General features: G+C 39.6%; 1 protein-coding gene across 1 annotated transcript in view; it reads left to right on the top strand.

Moving 5' to 3' along the window:
* stpg2 (sperm-tail PG-rich repeat containing 2) overlaps nt 1–21,942 on the top strand; it is a gene marked incomplete at both ends in the record, with an annotated part of 64,369 nt that overhangs the window by 3,250 nt on the left and 39,177 nt on the right. The window contains 5 exons of the mRNA XM_080499999.1: nt 364–650; nt 3,894–4,009; nt 5,077–5,188; nt 12,451–12,558; nt 21,436–21,595. Of these exons, the coding sequence (XP_080356125.1) occupies nt 364–650; nt 3,894–4,009; nt 5,077–5,188; nt 12,451–12,558; nt 21,436–21,595 (783 nt within the window). The remainder of the gene's footprint in view (nt 1–363; nt 651–3,893; nt 4,010–5,076; nt 5,189–12,450; nt 12,559–21,435; nt 21,596–21,942) is intronic.

Raw genomic sequence — 21,942 nt, 5'->3', positions numbered from 1 at the left:
CAAAGATAAGGTGTGAGCCAATGCCTTGTTAGGGGCATTTTATCTGATCAAGACCAATACTAAACACAAACTATGTGAAGCTTCTTCAGCAAGGCTTGCTGCATTTCGAATGAAAAAAAAAAAACTCTTGCACATTGCTCCCAGCTGTAGGAGGTTTATACTGTAGCTTCTGTACATCATCACTGAGGCCTTGTTGAATTTCCCTCAGTAGACATTTTCCTATTCCACTCCTACACTCCTGCTTTCTATTATTTCTGTCTGCCCTTTCTCTCTACCTGCACTTGTTTCTTATCTTTTGTCTTTCCTTATACCTTCTCTCTATGTGTCTGTCCCTCCCTGAGTCTGACACTTTATTGGCCCCAGGCAAAGCTCAGCTGCTCCATAAGAGAGGACATTTTGAGTTCCCCCCCCTCCCCCATCATATACGTGGACTGTTTTGCCTCACTCTGCTTGTCTTTCTCCATCTTTCTCTCTCTGTGCACTGGCTGCAGGCGAAAAGTCCCCACCTGGTACGTCATTCAGCTATCCCATCTATTCCTTCCCCGGGCCAGGCCTATGGCTATGAGGAGGATGCCCTGGGTGTGCTCCGAAAGCAAGAGGCTCCTCCAAGGGACACAACCCTGGGGCCAGCCTACTACAAACTGCAGCTGGTGAGGACAAACATGTGTATACACACACATGGGTTGAGTGTGCATACATCACAGAGTGTGTGCACACATGTGTATTTTCATTAATCTGGACCAGTGTGGATCTAAGTGTCCTTACTCTGCCACGAGGCAAGGTCCATTAGTGTTGGGCACATCTAATGTAGTCGTGAACCCCCACCACACCTCATTCATTTGGCCCAAAACCCATTTCCATAGCTAATGAATGCAGCTCCACTTTTAAAAAGCCACAGCGCACCAATGCTCATCCATTTTATATGCCAACAAAGAGAGGCCCATTAGTAATTATTCTTCAAGCTATATTACAATATTCACTTAAAATAATGCACACGCCTGCTGTTTGGGTTCTCAATTAAGCAATCTTTCATCCGTTAATGACCGGAGGAAGTCAGCAGCGTCCTTGAGTGTTGGCCGAGGTTGTGTCAACACGTCGGTGCAGGAACAGAGGCGTGCTGGGATTTAAGGCTATCAGCGGTGCGTCCATCCATGGATCTTTTTTTTGTTTTCATCTCAAATTCTGTTGCTCTCCCTTTGAAAGCTAAACCTCCGTTTGTGTCCGACTCCATCCCTCTGTTCATCTGTCTGACACACTTTTCTTTAAAGTCAAACACCTCCCCCTGCCCCTGTTCTGACTGAATTCAGAAGTGCAGAGAGGCGGAATTAAGTCGTTGTGTGAGGACACATCTTCAAAGACGCCGGGACAACCTTTGAATGATAAGACATTAGAGAGAAATCAAAAGAGCATAACATTGTTTTTTCTATGGGTGTCATTGAGAAACACAACAAAAATGAATCAGTTTCATCCACTGACCCTGAAGTTATGGTTCAATCCCGTGTTGGCAAAACACGTACTTTCCATTGACTGACGCAACTCAGTACACACAATTACTTGTTAATGAGCTGCAGTTGTTTGTTGCTATTGGCTGGAATAGATTTGTCATGGATATACTGGCACGCTTAAAAATAATCTGCAGTAGGAAACACTACAACTCCAGAACCAGACCTGTTGCAATATCGTGTAAAATGTACAAAATGGTAAAATGTAACAATGTGCAAATCACATTATACACGCTATATTTGAGTAAGAATCATAAAGTCATTGTTGATACAATTATTCTATTTAATCAGTAATATGACCAGGTCTTCCAGGACTTTCTAAAGAATAGATGAGCAGGAACCTGCAACCACACAAAAAAAAGAACCCCCCCTAAAAATCTAAACAAGGCCAAATACCAAGATAGTTAAACATGATTTTTATGTCCTAAATTTACAACCGGTGTTGGAACAACTGTTTGAAAAGCCCAGATCTGTGCTGAAATTACTACAGTGTTTCTGCAGCATCGTTTGCACTGCATGCAAAATAAGATGAGTATTCACAAGTTGAGGCCTCTAGATACCGATGACAACTAACTCACATAACGTAATGTGGCCAAGGGAGGTTTGGTTCACATTTGAATTATTCTAATGTCAATTCAGTTGAAATATTTCCATATTGACAAGTAATACTGTATGCATGTCCAGTTAGCAGTGCTATTTACAAGTTATTTGGAAGCGTTGTCACATACTCTGGATGAATAGTAATGCATCTGGTGAGTTGTACCCCATAATGGTGTTCTCAGGAAATCCTGTACTGGTCATGTATGCTTCCCGGAAACCAACACTTGTATGTGTCCGTTTGCAAGGCAGAACAGTTATGTTCTTCTTTTTAACGGAACATCTGAACATCCCGATTTCCCATCTCTGAAAACGAGATTGGAAGATCAAAGCCGACCAAACCTCAGATTTCATCCTCCACTCACTGTTAAGGTTAAGATAAGCAGACAGGCACCATATGGAGTCCGAAACTTTTTCGAGACTCCCTGCCAGTCTTCCCATAACCTTCCTCATAGAATAGGCACAGACAGCCGGGTCAAGGAAGAAAGAGAAAAGAGATTGAAAATTTTAGAGGCTTTGATTTTGATTCAAGCAAGGGCTTTTTTTTCTCTCTCTCTGCCTGTCTCTTTCATTTTAGCAGACATTTTTGAAATTGAGGGACAAGCAGCAGACTTCTTTCATTGTCAGGAACATGAATCAAAGTGATTGAGAACCAAACTCCTACAGTATGTGAAAGCCCTCGGATGAAACTCACCGTCCTCATGTTTTTTTTTTCTCAAGAGTCGAAATTCAAATATTGGCATGGAATAAATAAACGTGTCAGTGCACCCAATGGATAGTTGTAAATGAGAAATGTCTGATTAACTTGCAGATATCCATTCATGTTTATAACGCTGATCAATACTGAGCCGGACTTTATTATCATGACAAATATAAAAAGACAAAGATGCATAGTTCGAGATTGAGAATCACAGTGGTCAGGATCATAGGATTTTAAAGCATTTGGACTTAACATCGAGAAAAAATATATTTATTCTGAATCTATTGTAATGCTTACACATGGTTTTGACACTCGAGTATCTTTTAAAATGATGATTTGTCTACATTTCCTTTAAAATTAGTTCTGTCATAAATAATTTTGTCAATAAAATCATTCCTTTTACCCTTCACTTAGTGGTTGCTATCACATCTCCTTGAACAGATTCTTACAGTCCACTATAACTTCCCCAGGAGCGGCAGTCTCCACACCTTGAGAGACACTACTTTCCAATAATAGTCTTGTTATTCTTTGATAATTTGTTGTTTGGAAATGTTTACATTTATTAATCGCTGTAGAAATACCGATAGGGATTGCAATGACGTGGCTTATGCCGCATGTGCATCACAGGTCCAACCAATTAATTTCTCAAGAAAACCTTACTTCCAGTCACTCCGATGTGCTTGGTGACGGCTGGCTCGTTTCCAGAACAGCCTCTCTCAGTTGTGGAGATGTGGAGTGGACTGGTCCTATCTGAAAGGCCAGAGGCAGAGGAAAGGTTGTAAAACTGGGAGAGATATGAAAGGACCAAGGTTTTCCTCTCGATCTCACACACAATCTGGCATTTGACTGAACTTCACATTTCATTCAGACCCCAACTTCACGAGCCTGGTCTGGAGCAGAAGCCAGATAAGTGAGGACAGCCTGCTCTTATTTTCTACTACTTTATTTATCCATGTATCATCTTGTTATCTCCCTCCTCCCATCTTCCATTTCGCTTCCCTTCTTACTGACCAGCTATTTCGATCATCCACTCCTTACCTCGTCTATTCCGGATTCTCCATGTTATTTCTCCTGTTGTTTTTGTCCTTTTCCAGTCCGAGACGAGTACTATGCAGAAGTATAAAGGAATCCACTTTGGCAACATGACAGGGAGGAGAAAGGAAGGGATGGTGGACGAGGGACCAGGTCCAGGACAATATTATCCTGAGATGTGAGTAACGTGTTTTGAATTCACTGAGAACAAACTTAATTGTAGTGACGACAAAAGGAAAACATGCAACTGGAACTTTGACGTGGCTTTTATGTGCACTCACTTAGGAATCAGCAGCATTTCATCGTGTGAATTATACCTAAAATCATCCTATGAACAACATATGCCCTCTTTTGCTGCTGTCGTTAGGCTGTGGGAACTTAACTAAACAGAGAGCGTCGTCTGTTGGATGGCTGACAATCATTACATGCATTCCGAATGAAATTTTCATAACTTCTCATTTTCAAGCACAGATAAAGAGCCATGGGGCTGGTTAGATGAGATGCTTCAGGGCATCTAACCGAAGAATTTCCCTGCTCTTGAGCTCTTTCCGAGATGTGTGCTGAATAGAGAAGCTGTTCCACCAAAGTGAAATATTGCTTTGATCCTACAGCCGGGGCATTATGTTTGACATTTTTCACATTGCGTTTCTATTGATGGCCATGGAGGATGGGGCTTACTAAGCACTTCTACACGGGTGGGCACACATCCAGCTCAGCTATTCAGAAAGGAATTGGCTTGGTAATAGACAGAAAGGTGCACACGAGAAGAGTCATTTTGTTTACACATAGGGGCAGGCAGACGTTTAAACACCCACATAATGGGCTGTGATGCACATGACTTTTGTTGAATAATTTAAAAAAAATGGCTGAAAATGCAGACTATACTCCTGGCACAGCAGTGATGGAGGGAACCCGCTTTTCATCTGTTAACTCTCTCTCTCTTTTGCCCTCTGCTACTATCTGTCTTTGTTTTGTTTATCTTTTCCTATTTGTTTTTCCATTACGCACATCTTTCTGCACCTTTCACTCAATTTGTTTTTATCTACATACTTCTGTATTCTTCTGTTCTATTATGTATGGTTTACACCCCTTCTCTCTCTCTCTCTCTCTGTCTCTGTCTCTCTCTCTCTGTTTCTCTCTCTCTCTCTCTGTCTGTCGCTTTATCAACCCCGTCATTTTTATTTTCATTTGTTTGTTTGTGTCATCTATTTTGAAAGACATTGCCATTGCCTCTTTCTGTCACAGACTCCCAGAAACACACTACGAGAATGTGAACCTTCAAAGGGACCATAAAGGAAAAGCTGAGCTTATTATCCCTCGCTACTATGAACTGGTACCCAAGCAAGAGGAAAAGAAGGTGAGTGTTTTTGTTTTTGTGAAGTTGTACATATTTGTTTGGACTCGTGATAAAATCTCAGAGCAACAAAGTTTTTTGAAATGACACCACGTAGTTAATTATAATCATTTGTTATTTTAACCTATGTTAACATTTTTCCAGCCCCACAAACCTGAACGTTTGTTACAGCTGGGATGTGTGTGTGTGTGTGTGTGTGTGTGTGTGTGTGTGTGTGTGTGTGTGTGTGTGTGTGTGTGTGTGTGTGTGTGTGTGTGTGAGTGTGTGTGAGGCAGTGATGGGGCTGTGTAACTTTAGTTTTAAATTAAGTCTACCAGCATGAAATGCCTTTGGAAAAAAGAAGTAAGAAACAGTTTCTCAGGTCTCAGATCTAATTATGACAACCTCAGTATAGACGGAGGCTTGTGTCCCGCCTATAAATTCTGGCAACTTTCCAACAGGGGCCTAAACCTGAGGTTGGAAAGCCACTGCTCTCAGATATTGTTATCTTATAGATCATTAAGATGATAAATGTGTATTTAAAAAAATATCTAACTCTAAGAGAGCAAAATTCACTTCACTGTGGTTCATTTTGGTGGAGTGGTTTCTTCATCTTTGTCAAAGTGGAGCAATAGAAGATTATGTTGTAGTGTGGTTTGTTTTTGGTTCCATATTTTAGGGATCAATATTGAATAAGACTTATTGGACACTGTTACCTAGAAAGCATTCTTTGTGGCAGAAATGTTGACTCAAAAAAGTAAGTGTGGATCAGGTGTGTGTACGGTTGCTTTTAAGATGCAAAAAGAAGTTAAATCTTTGGCAACAACAAAAATACCAGTCTATCACATTCAAATCTTGTGTCAATGGATTCACAGAACTACAGAAGTAAAAAAAAAACCTTTATTCTCCATATAAGCATAAATCAAATGTGCATTCTTTTCAAATATGGTTGTTGATGAATTGTGGTTACTGTCAATAACCCGGCCCAGTGCTTGTACAGCGCTATACCTGTAAGACAAGTAAAAAAATGGATCCAGCTTGTTTTGACTCACATCTTGCAGAGGTCAAAATAAAATGATCTGAAGCTAAGCTAGGCTTTAAGTCAGAACCAGTTTGGTTCTCAGTGGTCTAAAATACTCATGTTTGTCAGGTTGGCTCAATTAAATACTTATTCGGGAAAAGCAGAGATAAAGCACCAGGAAAAAAAACCCAAAGACGACTCAATGAATCAAAAGCGGCGTGTGAGGAGTTGAGTCTGAAGACTTTTTATATTCTTGCAGCAGACGGCAGTGGTTTGTAGAGAAGAATGAAAGAATTTCTGAAACTCTTTTGACTGCTTTATACATTTGTGAAGCTGTGCCTGCAGAATAATCCAACATCCATTATATTTCAATCAGCTCAGCACAGCAATGTTGTGGACATTTTGAAGTTATGTTGCAGAATTGCTTAGAATTACTCACAAACAATTAATGAGGGTTTACCTAACTAGTGTGTGAATCTCATTATGGCCTTTTTCCTTTCAACTTTAGCTTGAATCACGAGACCACAAGTCTGAGCACAGCTTTATTTTGATTAAAATGTATCGTGGTTGTGCCCGGGTTAGAGTAGCAGGGCAATCACACCAGGATTTGGTGCCAAATCACGAAATGTTTTTTGAAAGGTTTCTATCTTTTTCTGTCTTAAACAGTAGCTGGTCCAGGCACTATGGTTTGACTTCAGCAGAAGATCCAGGCTTTACCCCATTTGAGAAGAAGCAATTTATTTAAATACCCCACTTTTTTTCCCCATATAATGCCTCATTTCAAGACCTTAACAATACTGTGATACTATTTTAGCCATTGTAATCGTTTTAAAACAAAAGAGCAAAAATAAAGCAACGTGTGTGTGTGTGTGTGTGTGTGTGTGTGTGATATAAAAACTGTGAATCATATACATTATACCAAGGCAGATGATAAAAATATAAGTAAGCTACCATTAAGTGTTTACTTTTTGGTTAATAACTACCATCTCATATAAACTGGACCCATATGCTGCTTATTTCTTCTTATCTAGTTTCACTCAGGTTTAAAAATAGCTTTATTCAAAACTTTATGAAAAACAACACTGATTAAGAAACAAAATCAAATAGATATGATGCTAATGTTTGAAAAGTATTTGAACCAATAGGAACCCCTACATTTCTTTCACAGCACCTAGGCCACATTCTTCCCTGCACACAGAACTATCGATGCAGGATTTAACTCTGCAGATTGAGAATGAATCATAATAGAACGGCAGTGTTTGAAATGTGAAGTTAGTGAAGGTAAGTCGCTGGAATTTATTTGGGATATTTTGGATCCATTAAAGATGAAATTATTCAATCCCTTCTCCTATTATTCATTAATTTATCCTCTTGCCCATAGAGGGCAGTAAAACACAAGGTTTCGTCTCTCTCACACACACACACACACACACACACACACACACACACACACACACACACACACACACACACACACACACACACACTCACACACACACACACACACACACACACACACACACACACACACACACACACACACACACACACACACACACACACACACACACACACACACACACACACGAGTAGAGGGGAGTTACTCACCTGCATATGAACTTGACTGCTGGCAGAGCAATGCTTTGTGATGCCTTATTTCACCCATCAGTAGGTTAGAGTGGGAGAGGCAGAGTTTAAGAAATGTGAGAATGGATTTGATTAGGAAAAAGGTGAACATATCTTTTTTTTGTGATGTCACTCCTGTCTGTCCTCGTTTGACCTTTTTTTCTCTCTGAGGCGTCACGTGTAAGAATAGTTTATTATAGGTATTTCATTATCTCCTCTGTTGATACTGCTACTAAAATGACAAAAGTTTTCTTTTCTACTATGATTCAGTATGTCTTTAAGTCAACAATGTTTCCTATCATGTATCTTTTATTTGTGTGCACTATGTTGTAGTTGGACCGCCTACAACAGTGGCTGCACCTCCATCCATCATCATTAGTGCCTGGCACCTTAACTCCCATGTACTCCCACACATACATACACTGACCAGATGGGTCATTTCCCGCAGTGGGGACACCGAGGACAAACACCTTTACTTCATGGAGATCAGCAGACAGTCTGCCACTAATGGCTTGGGGCTGCTAGTGTTCCGTTGAAGTGTGTGTGTGTGTGTGTGTGTGTGTGTGTGTGTGTGTGTGTGTGTGTGTGTGTGTGTGTGTGTGTGTGTGTGTGTGTGTGTGTGTGTGTGTGTGTGTTTGTGTGTGTGTCCCTTTAAACTCACATTCTGACAGTACCCAAGCAAACCACTTTAACAAATCATTATCGCATGTGTCTCTGCAAACAAAAGAAAAACAGGTGAGTTACATTTCACAGCCTTATAATACCCTGTAAATAAAGTTCAGTGTCAGTTCGCCTATGAGATGGTGCAAGTTCCACGTAACCGTTCTCATGGGGGATGTTTTGTTTGCAGCACTTGTTGTTTTTAGGATGGGGGGAATTAACAAATAGACTTGGCACAGGTTCAACGCCATATAGGATTACTCACCTTAAATTGAATGTAGCACTAGCACAACATGTTTGCATGAATATACAGTAATTGTGTTTTTATTTACTTCTTGTTTTTACTCTGAGCGTATATTTCAAAGTCTGTGGTTCCATGTCACTCCTGCTGAAGCTGTAGAAAAGATCGATTGCAGCTGCATAAAAAAAAAAATGTAGAAGTGCTTATTTAAAGTTGGTGCCAAGGTTAATTTTATTTGGCCTTGTGCATGTTCAGAACCAGGATTCGTTTTTTTGTAGTTTTCACCTACGCACATAGGCAGGTGTATTTGGCACCAGAACATTTCATTAAATTGACTTTATTTTGAGATTGTAGTCATTTTCAGTACTAACCGTTTGATCTTGCTAAATTATAGACAATTTCATCATGTACACTGTGCGCCACAAGAAAGCAAAACTCACGCGTAAATTTAAAGGTTATAATGGCAATATTTTACTCGTCCAGCCCACTCAAGATGAAACTGGACTGTATGTGGCCCCTGAAGTCAAATTTTGTTTAATATTAATTTTGTATTCATTTTCATATATATGAAATACACATGTATATTTGTGTGTGTATATATATATATATATTGTATTCATCTTTATATTGTTTCAGTTATGTGCTTTTATATTCCTATGATTCTTCCATATCATATTTTGTGTTTGGTTCGTTCACTATCAACTGGTCCTACAATTGATCACGTCACAGTGTATTGTTTAGTCCAGAGTGCCTTGAAATGCACCATTTATAGTCCTTTTTTTTTTTCCCTTGGAAGTGACCCCCAATTTGAAAAAAAAAGGGGGGGGGGCTCTTCTTTTACGAACCAGATGACATATACTCTTTTATTAACACTTTTACTTTCATCACCCATAACATAATGACCCTTAACAGGTGAAGTGAATGTTTCTACATCACAGCATCTGCTCATGGGTAGGATATGGTGTTCATTTAAATGTTTGATTTGAAGACACCACTACAATTCTGTTAGCGTTTTTAATGGAGGCAGGTTGTGGGACTGCAGTTCCTGTGCCATGTGGTTTTGAGATGTGTGGCACCTGCCTGAGGGGTGGAGTTTCAACAGATTGTGTGCCGGGTGTGAGGGGTCAGTGATGACTGTTCCTGCTTGCGTCTTGGCCCACAAGTACTCAAGGGGAAAGCAGGGAGGGACTTACTAGCATTTCTGTTGTCCTCACGATCTGTTGGAGTCTATTCTTTTTCCTGTGTGGCTGCAGATCCAAGTGACACAGTGACGGCAGGGCAAAGAACAGACTCGGTGGCAGCAGTGTAGAATGTCCTGAGGAGATCCTGTGGGAGTCCAAATGTCCTGAGCAGGAATCAAGAAGTAATATCTTCTGCTGCTTTTTGTTTGTTGCCCATTTTAGATCCTGGGTGACTTTGAAACCCAGAATTTTAAGATTCCACTATTTAGTTGTGGATGGTGGAAGTCCACCGAAATCTCCACAGTCATGAGCATGCTAAGCTTCGGGCTTAGATGATGACAAAAAATGGAAACTTTCAGAGTGTCAGACTCCAAAGTGACGCACCACAACACAAACTCTCAAGTACAGACTTTTCAAATGTGAACAGTTTTTGTGTTTCATTTCTAAGGTTTTAGATTAATGTAAATCCTGGATACAGGCTGTAAACATTCTTAAAGTATAGCATCCATATTAGACCTGTGTATGACATCTCTTTTATAAATGTCTGTTCTTTCATGCAACAATTTCAAACTATTATAAGTCATAAACCAAGGATGATTTATAGCTCTAAATGTATTCTGCTGTCGCTTATATTCAGTTCACTTTCAGCCCAGTTTCTCCAAATTCTCTCACCAGAAAATATCTCATAGAGTCTAACTCCATTGTTTTGTTTGATCTTGTTACAACTTTTGTCGTTTATTTTTTCAGGTACATTATTGAAGTCTGCTTTTTCTTTGAGTTATTATTCATCTCTTTAGGTTGAAATCATTGATGTGTACAAATGGATGATTGCAAACTAAATGAAGGCTAAAAGGTAATTATGGCAGTAGAGCATGCCACTGTCGGGTTCACCCACAGAGATGCGGAGTCAGGACTGCACTTCACCATACTTTTTATTCAAATAAAAACTAACCAAACTGAAAACTCACACAGACACACTGCCTCTTTCCGCCACATTTACAAGTACCCCCTCTACGTAAAAAAAAAAAAAATCGTCATCTGCATGGACCACATATACAGCTGGGTCAGAGCTACTATGAGCAGCCAAATCTGTCGGGGGAAGTGTTGCAAGAAACATGAAGCCACAATGGCCAATCAGAATCCTGGAATAAAACATCATGTCAGGAATTGTGACTTTAGATGCAACTTGAGACATGGATTTTATCCATATTTCCACTGTGGCCGGAGTTTTCAAGAATCATTGTTTGTGGCGAGTCATAAAGCGCAGCCCAAACGCAGAGAAATATCTGCAGTTTTTCAAATACCCCAGTACATGGAACCGTGGCCACAGTCTATCTTTTCTGCGTCCAGCCTTTCACTCCACGTGTCCGGGTGGCTCCTCCTTTACGGGCAGAGAGGTGAGGCAGCACACCTGATTCACATTAGGAGCTTAATCACCTCTCTGCCACAGTAAACAAAAGTAGCAAATATGTTTTGAAACTTCAACTGGTAAGATCAATGTCGCAAGATAAGAAGTCAACTTAAGAATTTGCTCAATAAAAGTCCTGAATTAACGATTTAACGCATGTGTGCCATGTGCATTTTGCAAAGTAATGAAAATAACTCAAATAGAAGTTTCCATTATGTTTATTGCCTTCAGTATTTTTTCCAGCTTTACAAACTTGAGTTGTACAGTTTTGCAACCACATTATTTTACAAGTTCTGAAACACTGTTGATTGTTAAATAGGTCATATATTTTCATTGGGTAAAGATAAAGTACAACTAGTGTAATTTGGACATTCATCCCTGATAGGAATCCATATGTTAAAGTGAATAATCTACACATTTCTGCCTTTCTCACCGTGGGCATTATGTTAAAGCGTGTTTTGAATGACAGTTTGCGCACGTCTCTCTAACATTTCACTTGAAGAAAAAAAAAGTTTCCCACAGGACTGAACATTACTAAACAATTGGGCTTGGTCCAAGTGTCAAATGTTTTTATTGCAGCAAACTGTATTTCATGGGAAGAACAACATTCCCAGCTGCAGCTTTTCTATACATCAGCGTACAGTATGTGACACACTATTTGATTCTTAGGGGGGTAAAAAACCCAACAAATTTCCTGCACAAGAGAGCACTGAAGTCAATAGTCATGAATAAAAGACTGAGCTCGGGCACAGGGAAGACACATTGTCCTGAAATTCACAGCATTTCTCTCTCAGAAAGCTAACAATTACTGTAGAAATCTATGCTGCTTTACTACAATCCTCAGTAAACCACCTCTGGCCCAGCAATCTTGTGTTTTCACCACAAACACAAAAAGAAAGAATGTCCTGCTGACTCTGCCACTCTGATTAGTGAGCATGAAAATGTGCACATATGAAAGTGTGAGCAGTATATTTCCTTCCCTCTGACTGTCTCATAAGCGTGAAGCCTTGTGCTGTTCGCTTAATTATCCAGTGCACTCGGCATGCCATGAAAAATTAACATGACCAAAGCATGATGCAGGTGTTCACCAATTACAATAAAAAAAAAAAAAAAATCTTACTTTAATACTTTTTTTCTGTTTCCCTGCAGGGAGTTCCAGGTCCAGGCCAGTATCGAATAAAAAGTCAATTTGACAAGCCTGACAAGTCCAGTGGAAACGTGTCGAAGATCATTCATCCCTTCCTCACACAGTCTGAGGTACAACACCAACAGTTCGTTTTGCAGACTTTTTTGTGTACTTGCTGTGCTCTGCTTCCTCAGTGTCTAACTCCATCATGTGTCAGGCTCCATGATTTCTGACATTCAGATAATATGGATAGAATCATGGAATGAAGACATGACAGTGAAGAGCTCGAGAGGAGCGTCTGCATCACGTTAAAAAAAAACAATTTTATGTTGCGCGCCGATGTTTCAGCAGACGGCTGTGTCGTCGCTCCTCTTCACAGACCCGTTCTTTGGTGCGAGGTACCTCAACGGAGGTTTAGCGGAAAATTGTACCTGGAGGTCGTGGGTTCTTTCTGTACCATTCCCAACTTTTCAGTGGGGCCATGCTAAAACCCGCCGCTCTCGACCCTTAATCTCGAGTATTAGCGTGAATTTTTATGAAAACATAAACGCTGAAGGCTGCAGAAATAGTGCAGCCTTAAACGCTATGGGCCTTTGCCAACATGCATATGAAGAGAATCATGTGGCAAACAAGATATCAGGCCAGAATGTACTCGCATAGATTTGCACCAAAAAAAGGGAACAATTTGGAGTCATTTTACTGGTTCACCCAAACTCCAATGGGTGCTATATGGTCCATGGAATAAAATGATTTTGACAACCTTTATTTACAGTGATCAAATATCCTCTTTTCCATTGGTACTGTCTGCATCACACTGTTTATAGTGTAGTTTTCAGCCACCCCCGTTTGACATATTTAATTCATTACTAAATTGAGGGGGGAAAAAGTTTGAAAAAGCCAGCATCTTATACATTTGTACATGTGGCCTTGTAGCTATAATATATACTATGTCAAAGGGCTACAGTAATTAGCTGTCTCTTAGCAACTGCAGCTACTCTCTAGCTGGTATGATTAACGCAGACCTCCAGATGGAACATGCAGGTAAGTGTTAATGATACGTGTGTCTTCCATTTGCTTTCCTACATTTGTTCACATGTCAATGTAATGATGTTTATCATCAATCTAAACTCTTGCATAAAAAGCTACCTATAGAACAAAATGGCCATAAATCTGTTCTCTTGTTACAGTACCAGCGATCATTGTAAAACTAATGGAGCCTTTTTTTTTTTTTAATCTCTAATCATCCTCTTCATAACATTTTCAGTAAAGACAAAAAGAATTTGATCAATAAAATCACTGGCATGTGAGGTCAATAATATTGATTACCTTGTTACAGTGGCATTTGTCAGCAGGCAGCCAGTGAAAATTCGGTTCTGAAAGGATGATGGGTGGGAGGCAGAAGAAAATGAGCACGGGCTGCATGAAAGTGACTTTGACAAGGGCAGAACTGTGACAACTAGATAAGTGGGTCAGAGCATGTCCGACTAAAAGTAGCCCAAGGAAAGACAATCTGTGAACCAGTGACAAGTGTTCGATGCACATGGATAAGAAAAGCTTGCCAATTCTACACAAAAGTTTTTGTACCAAACGCAGCTAAAAACCTCAAGTGTTTCTTTCTTGTGTCTGGGTTTAACGTTGTTTAAGATAGAGATGTCAGAGCAACAATGGAGCAGCATTCCCACAAAGAGCTCACGCTGACTCACGTGACCAGTGAAGGCACATCCATCTGATAAACTGCAAAAACATGTATGATCTATTCGGATCCCACAACAAATGATTTAAACCACCCCGACAGAGGATCTGAATGGACCCTTTGGAACAAGAGCAGTAAGCTGTGTTTACGGAGCCCCTGAGTGGCCATAGAGAGAGAAAAAATACTGCATGGGAACGAGATAATTTAATCCGTGGTTACGAGATAGTAACTCGTTCCCTCACTTGCGTTATATTTTTTTCACCAATGTCACCTCCATCCCCGTCTTATTTGCTGTTATGGACGTTTTGAGATCAAATGATGCGGACCACATTCAATTTTGTTGTTTTCTAACTAAACCATGTGAATTACAGACATGTAAAACTCACCTTGGCCTAAAAAGAGAACATGTAAATCTCAGCAGCTCCAAAATCTGCCCTGCCAAAACATGTATCACCCATTTTGTTTCCAGATGGGCCTGAATCAAAAGCTTCAATATCGGGGAGGAATGGAGGTGTACAATGGTAGAATGCAGCTCCACAGCAGTTTCCAATGGCAACCTCCATAAATACACGCTGATCAACAACAACAAAAAATCTCTTTCAGATGAAGTGCCGTGAAAAGACACATTTTATGGTAAAAAAAAATCCGAGCTTTCATTATGAGCATGATGTACTTTGAGTGTTTTGTAGTTATTGATGAACCAAAAGTATCGCTTCATTATAAAGAAGTACTGTGGGGTACAAAATAGTGAGGCGCGTGCAACCCGGCTCAGCAACATGCAGACCTCAGCCTTCAGTCATAATCTGTTACAAGACCTGGAAGGGAAGTTAGTTACAATAATATTATGATGAAAAACGTGGGAGAAAATAACAACGAACAAGTGGCACAGAAGTCAATACACAGTCCCCAAAAAAGTGTGAACATTTTTTACTAAAACATCATACACTCTAAATATACCTAAAATGGCAAAAATGAATTGTGTTAATGTTTTTTTTAAATGTCCAACTAAAACACATTGCAACATTATGCACAAGAAAGTGCATTTTCTGCTGCACTCAGTCCTGCCCGCTGAACAATCAATATGTCTTAATGCTAAAGTACGATTTGTGTGAATTTATTATTACATCCAGAGCTTCACTGCCATGAAAAGTGACAGGGTTTTACCAACATTATCCCAAAGAGAATCACTGTGGCAGAACTCATTTCAGATCTTTTAGTAGATTTTTCCCAATAAAGCTCAAAGTTAGATCATTTGTTGCAATTTTGGGTGCAAATAAATTCAAATATAAAAGAGGTTTGGGATGTTTTGCTATATTCTGACACCAAATACGTAGTTAAAATAAGCTCACTTTAAGCAGTATGCCAAGTGTTTTGTTGAGTTTCAGTTGAGATAAGATATTTAACTAAACGTAAATCTTTACCTGATATAATTGTACCAAGGTATTTGCAATAAAACAAAGAAAATGTTTGAATTTGGTATAAATTAAATGTTTATTGTACTGGTCCTGCTCATTCAACATCAGATTGGGCTTATTGCTTTGTTGTAAGAGCTGAGATATTGGAGAATTTTGTGGGTTTTTCTCGTAAAATTGGCGGTTTTTGCTGCAAGAAGATATCACACATGCATGCTGTGTCTGATCAGAGTATTTTCAATTAAAGATTTCTCAAAGGAGACTTGATTTTTAATAAGAAATGGTTACGATTAGTAACAGATCCCTGACACTGAGCAATTCTAAGCTTATTTTATTGATGTGCAGGGATTGGAGGGTTCTTTCAGATCAGGGTATAGATGAGTTTATGAACATGCTCGGAGGAGCAATCACGAGCAATATAAAAGTGCACTGATTTATGTTTCAGGAATAGCTCTTCTCTACTCCTCTGTGGCACCAGTCCACAGATTAACTCCTGTGAAACTCGCTGGCTGATATTTAAATTATCACTTCGCATGACGCACACAAAATGACAATGCGCGTGCTCACACACAAAACCATAAACTCTGGCATTTGTGAATTCTTCCACCAGACATACTGTATGTTGGCCCAAGACAGCGCTGTCGATTATGGCTGACATAAAATGACACAAGCGCGCACACAGATGTCTTAAATTTACCTTCATATTGTCAAAAACATGACATATTTTTCCAAATTCTTTCAGCGAACAGCAGATGCAAGATTGTGGAGTTTGTTTGATGTGTGTGGAAATGTGTGTGAGATTTTGCTCTGACCTAATTTCTCTGGCCACATGCTGCGTTGGAGCGCCGACCCTCTGATGTCGTCACTGACACCCACCAACAAGTGTGTGTGTGTGTGTGTGTGTGTGTCACAAGTCATCTCCACTTCAGAACCGGGAGAGACGGTTTCCTTAGATCTTTGTCTCCCTCTGAGTCCGGTTCCATCTGACACTGTTATCCTGCGGAGGGATGGGAAGGAAGCGAGGGGAAGAGAGAGTGAAGGACGGAGCGAAGCAAAGATGAGAGGAACAGTTGGGATTTTTCAGTTCTCACCTCTTCCTCTCCCTTTGACTTCCCGGTTTTCCCCAGTATCAAAGCATGAAGGCAACACTTTGTGAAATTGCATTTTTTACTTGATTTCGCTTGCTCTCACTCTTTCACTCAACTCATCCTTTTCTCAATTTTGTTTAGGAGTATTTTGCAGCATTTTTCTGACCTTTTTTCTGCATACACCTTTTCATACAGATCAGTTTCTATTCAAGAGGGGACGATAACAGGTCCAACGTAGGAGGAAATGGAAAAGTCATCAGATAAAATTATGCATATGATTAAACATACAAGAACAAGATTGTCATTCTCACATTGAAACTTATAACATGAGGTCCTTCAATGGTGAATGTGAATTAGGTTATTCCATCTATAGTGACTTTTGTGTCCCAGTGATGTTAGGGGAGGAAACATGAAACTAAGACACTGGAGTTGTATTCAGGATGTTTAATCATTATACAGGAGAATCCGGCAAACTGAAGGAATTAAAATAAATATTTCCTTTAAAAAACCATATTGACAGCAATGTTTTCAGATTAATTCTGTCTAAATTCCTGTCTTATGTTATTCACGAGAATCTGACTGCTGGATTGTTTTAGTATCATTCACAACAATACACTGAACAAATGTGAGCTTGAGACTAGTGGCAATGTATTATGGGTGTTTCTAAGCTGTGTTTGTGGGATAGCTCAGGTTCTGCCTGATTACAAATTTGTTCAGGAACTCTGAGGCTTCTTATGAATGCACATATAGACACACACTCACTTGTGATGGAAACACATGGTCAATTCACTAACACAGGATGTGGCTTGAGAAAGAAATTAGTGCCACACAGCCTCAGAATGAATGTACTTTTATGGATTATTTAAAACCTTTTGAAACCTTATTCATGCATCTTTGCTTTATTTCTGCAGCACAGGAAATATTTGGATTTGTGCATTGACTTCACTTCCACAGGCATGCTGTCTCTTTTCCTCCTCAGTCTAAAATGACCTAAATAAGCATCTGTTTTTATTTTTAATTGACACATAAGACTGCCTATACTACTTATATAGTGTCCTCCTACTGTCGTCTCATTATTTTACAATAATCTATCTCAAAAGGTGCTGTCACTGTAATATTCACTGTGCCAAGTAGCATTTCCTATGTCTTTGGAAATTGAACCACAGGATGCTAAACTAAAGAAAGACCTCCATTCAACAGCCATGTGATGTGCCAACAAAGCCCCGCATGTCGGCTCAATAGATGGAATTTGCCCATTAATAAAACTTTACCAAAGCCAGTGGGGTAGATTTGGATTGACAGATGGCCACAACCTCCAACTTTACAAATGGATTTGAATGAATACAGTTTATTTTGGCCTGGGAAAAGCTAATCTTTTCCTCAAATACTTAATTTCCAACCCTCAATCTTCCCCTCACCCCTTTTCTAGTCCTCGCAATTTACTCCTTTGGCTATAACTCTTCACATGCTTTTATGTTTTTAATCTGATTACTCCACTTGACCTAAAAGCTCAATAATTCAGCCACACATTACTAACACAATTTCAATGATTCCACCTTTAATTTTCCATTGGTTGCATCTTGTTTGAATGGGAACTGTAAGTCAATAATTGGCATGCATCCAGCAAAAAAAGTTTTATACAAGAACTAGAGACTGCCATCTGTAAAACTAGCTCAGGGTGCATGCATGCTTGTGTGTGTGTGGGTACGCACTAATGATGAAGCCTTCCTGATGAAGGAGTACCATTTTTTTAAATTTCCCGTTAATGTTCGATGACTGTTGGATCGGTCTGTTGTAAATGCCTGAAGAAAAATTAAGAGTGACGCCGAAGCTCAGTTCACCTTGAATAATTAATCATAAAAGCACACTTATCTAGTTTGGTCCCTTGGTTGTCTCTGTTGTTATAATAGTCTTGCTAATAAACACATTTGTACACTGGAAGTGTAGCCACTCCTGAAACAACTCTGATATCAGCAAAATGAACAAAGAACATTACATACCTGATTGTGTGTGCTATTATTATTGTTCGACTGAAAACGCTGTCTGGAACATGCCCTTTTTGTTTCAGGCACTTTATTCTGGCATTATGCGTTCACTTCTCATGTTACCCTCTTGTCTTATTTAATTTTATTTGTCTTTTTTTTTTTTCCAGTGTGGGGTCAGTGGGACCTTCTATACACCCGTCCAAAATTTGCTTAAAATGTTTTTAAGCTATGTGAATGCATTGAATTGCATGTAGCAGCATCCATCCATCCATTCATCCATCCATCCATCCATCCATCCATCCATCCATCCATCCATCCATCCATCCATCCATCCATCCATCCATATCAGAATATATTAGAAATTTTGAGACATCTGAAATACTCACTTGTTTATGCATCTTCTGCAGACCAGGATCCACATTTAGAATATTCATATTTTATAAACCAAAAAATATGTACCTGAAATTGTACTAATTTACTTTTTTGTGCATGAATATCATGTAAAATTAGGAATAAATCACAGGTGATCAACTCTCCAAGTTCTCTTACTTGGCCAGAGCATTGCCAAGAGAATGGACCCGTTTCTAGTCCACAGTCTTTTGATTAATAGTGTGGCTCAGTTTTGTAGTGATTTGCACGCTCCAACTATCCAAGTAGAAACCTTTTATATTAAGTGGAATTTAATTGGCAATATGTGTATGGGTGATTGTGTTGATGTCTGCATGAACCCTGTGATGGACTGGTGGAAAACATAGTTCCAACTATCCTTCACTGTAATGAAGTGGATTTAGAAGATAGTGAATAGGCTTCAGTTCATCAACATGGTCCTGAAAATACATTACCATCAGTCCCAGATATCAATTAAAATGTTCATTTGCTGAATGTTGCCAGCAGAGTTGATTCTGCATTTGGACTGCACTCAAACTGTGCATTTAAAGTGCCATGTTGATATAGAGTTCAACCCTGTCAAGTGCATGTGCTCTTTATCACCTCTACTGCTATTTCCAATTTACAGCATTACAATATAGACATCGACATTTTCACAGCATAGGAGTTGATGTGAAGCTAATTTCTGTTGAGAATCTGTAAACTGGTGTGTCAGATTCTGTGTTGTGTTTAGGAAGAGAATCAGACGTTAGATCGCTTTCAAGGCAGTCTCCATTTAATCTGACAAGCGGCGTAAATAAGAACACTTTCTCCAGTCAGTAAACTCCACATAAACCTGCCCCTCTCACATGGAGATCAGTCACAAAAGAGAAGATGAAATATTAAAGACATTATCATTAAAACATAACAACAGTAAAACAGAACATAGCATACCTGACAAGCAGCGTAAATAAAAAAATGTCCTCCGGTCAATAAACTCCACATAAACAAGCTCCTACACAACTCAAAAGACACAGACATATGTTATAGTACTTCACAAGTAATCCACAGCAGGTTTAAACTAGCCAGCAAACTCCAAAATGCAACTAGTGGCATGGAGCTCAGTAACAAAAGGGAAGAGGTAAAATTGTAGGAACGCAAGAGGTGCTTCCGAATAGTCCCTCCTTTCTCCTTTCCTATCCACTTTTTCTTAACCCCGAGGATGACGTCACAGGGTTAAAGAAAGGTGTTAGGGGGCTTCCTAAAGGAGGTAGAGAAAGGCGATCATGTTGTTTTAACAATCGGACCGCACTTCCACTAGGTGATGTAATAATCCGACAGCGGCGCAGGTTAGTGACTTCTGCTGTGGTGAAAAAACAAAAAAAGTCCTAAAATGGACTACAAAAAGTTAATTTATAACACTTTCCACTGTGCCTTGAAACACTGATATAATCTCAAATATCACAAGGTTTCAATTGAAATCAAAGGAAAAGAGGCTTCCAGGTGAATAAATAACTAATGCAAACTGAGAATTGGCTGCAGAAAACATTTACTTTACTGTGTTTATTTTACAGCATCCCCATCACATTCAGAGTCGGGGTATGAGTTTTAGATTATTGAAAGTTGTTCAAGGCATATTATTCCATTGGTAACTTACATGATCCATTCATCATGAGTTTTCGTGACGTTCAGAGTGGGTCCCTTTTAAATGTTGTCGCCGCAAAGAATTGTGGGGCAACATTGTCTCGTCACCTTTGGTAAAGGATGCATCAGTGTTTCCTAGACTAAAGGAGGTTATAAAGGAAGCATTGAGCCTCCTTTCGCTATCTTATTGAGAATTTGAATGTTCATTATTGTGGCCGCCACTTAAACACTTCTGGAGGTTGAGGAAAAGTAGATAGGAAAGGAGATAGGAGGGACTATTCGGACGCACCCAAGATGTACATGGGCAGTGTCACACTAATGTGAACGTAGGGGTACAAACTCAGAGTAGAGTTCCACATACTGACGTGAGGTATTAAGTAAACAAAAGAATGTAAATAAAATAAACTTGATGTTGCACAGATTTTGCGTAATTATAACACTAATAATGCACAAAACATTTTACATACACACATGAATGACCCTGTAACACAAACACACAAAATATTACCATGGCTATCTCTTCAATCACTGCCGTTTATCCCACCTATTCTGAACCCAAATGAGGAAGAAAAACACAGCTTTGAGTGATCAAAGTTAAGCCTGAGGACGATGTAGTTTTACACAGCTGGAGTTGTATTTGAGTTCCAGATGGGCACTGGGTAGACATACTTGTGCAGATCTCGGTTTGATTAAAGGAAGTAGCTGCTGATAACTGAATTGTGAAATGTGTCTGTGTTGTGCACCTGCCTTAGAAACCGTGATTTCTGTTTCCTCTCTCACCTCTTTGTCCATGTTGTTTCCTTTCATCTTCCTCCATCAGAGGTTTAGCCCCATCAAAGAAGTGTCGCCCCCTGTTGGCACATATAATGACCCGCGCTGTGCACTTGAGCTGCTGGAGAGGACCACGAGGGTGAAGAAAAGTCCATTTGGTAGCACTTCAGTCAGGTTTTCTCTGAACCACAGACAAGCCTCCCTACCAGGTCAGCATGTGTACACTTGTATGTCTGTTCACTGTGTGTTACATTCACTTTAGATGCTGTGCACAGTGCTCCCTGCTTTAATATATATATTTTACTGGATGAAGCAATCATCTGTTTGTGTGAAGACAACATGTTGCTGCTTTGCTGGGATTGTTTTAATCATAAACAGATTTTATGACCATGTGTCTAGCTCTTAGCAGGTTGTTTCTTATTATACAACCTTGTCAAACAGCACTGGCACTTGATTGCTTTCCTGTAATGTCTGAGGACATTGTTTAATGACATCTGTGTTGCTGTTTCACATTTGGAGAACTTTATGTAGTTTAATAACAATCCATGTTGTTGAA

Source organism: Blennius ocellaris (genome assembly GCF_963422515.1).
Source record: "Blennius ocellaris genome assembly, chromosome: 7".
Classification (NCBI taxonomy): Eukaryota; Metazoa; Chordata; class Actinopteri; order Blenniiformes; family Blenniidae; genus Blennius; species Blennius ocellaris.
Note: the sequence above shows the minus strand (reverse complement) of the source record. Positions and strands in the feature narration are given on the sequence as shown.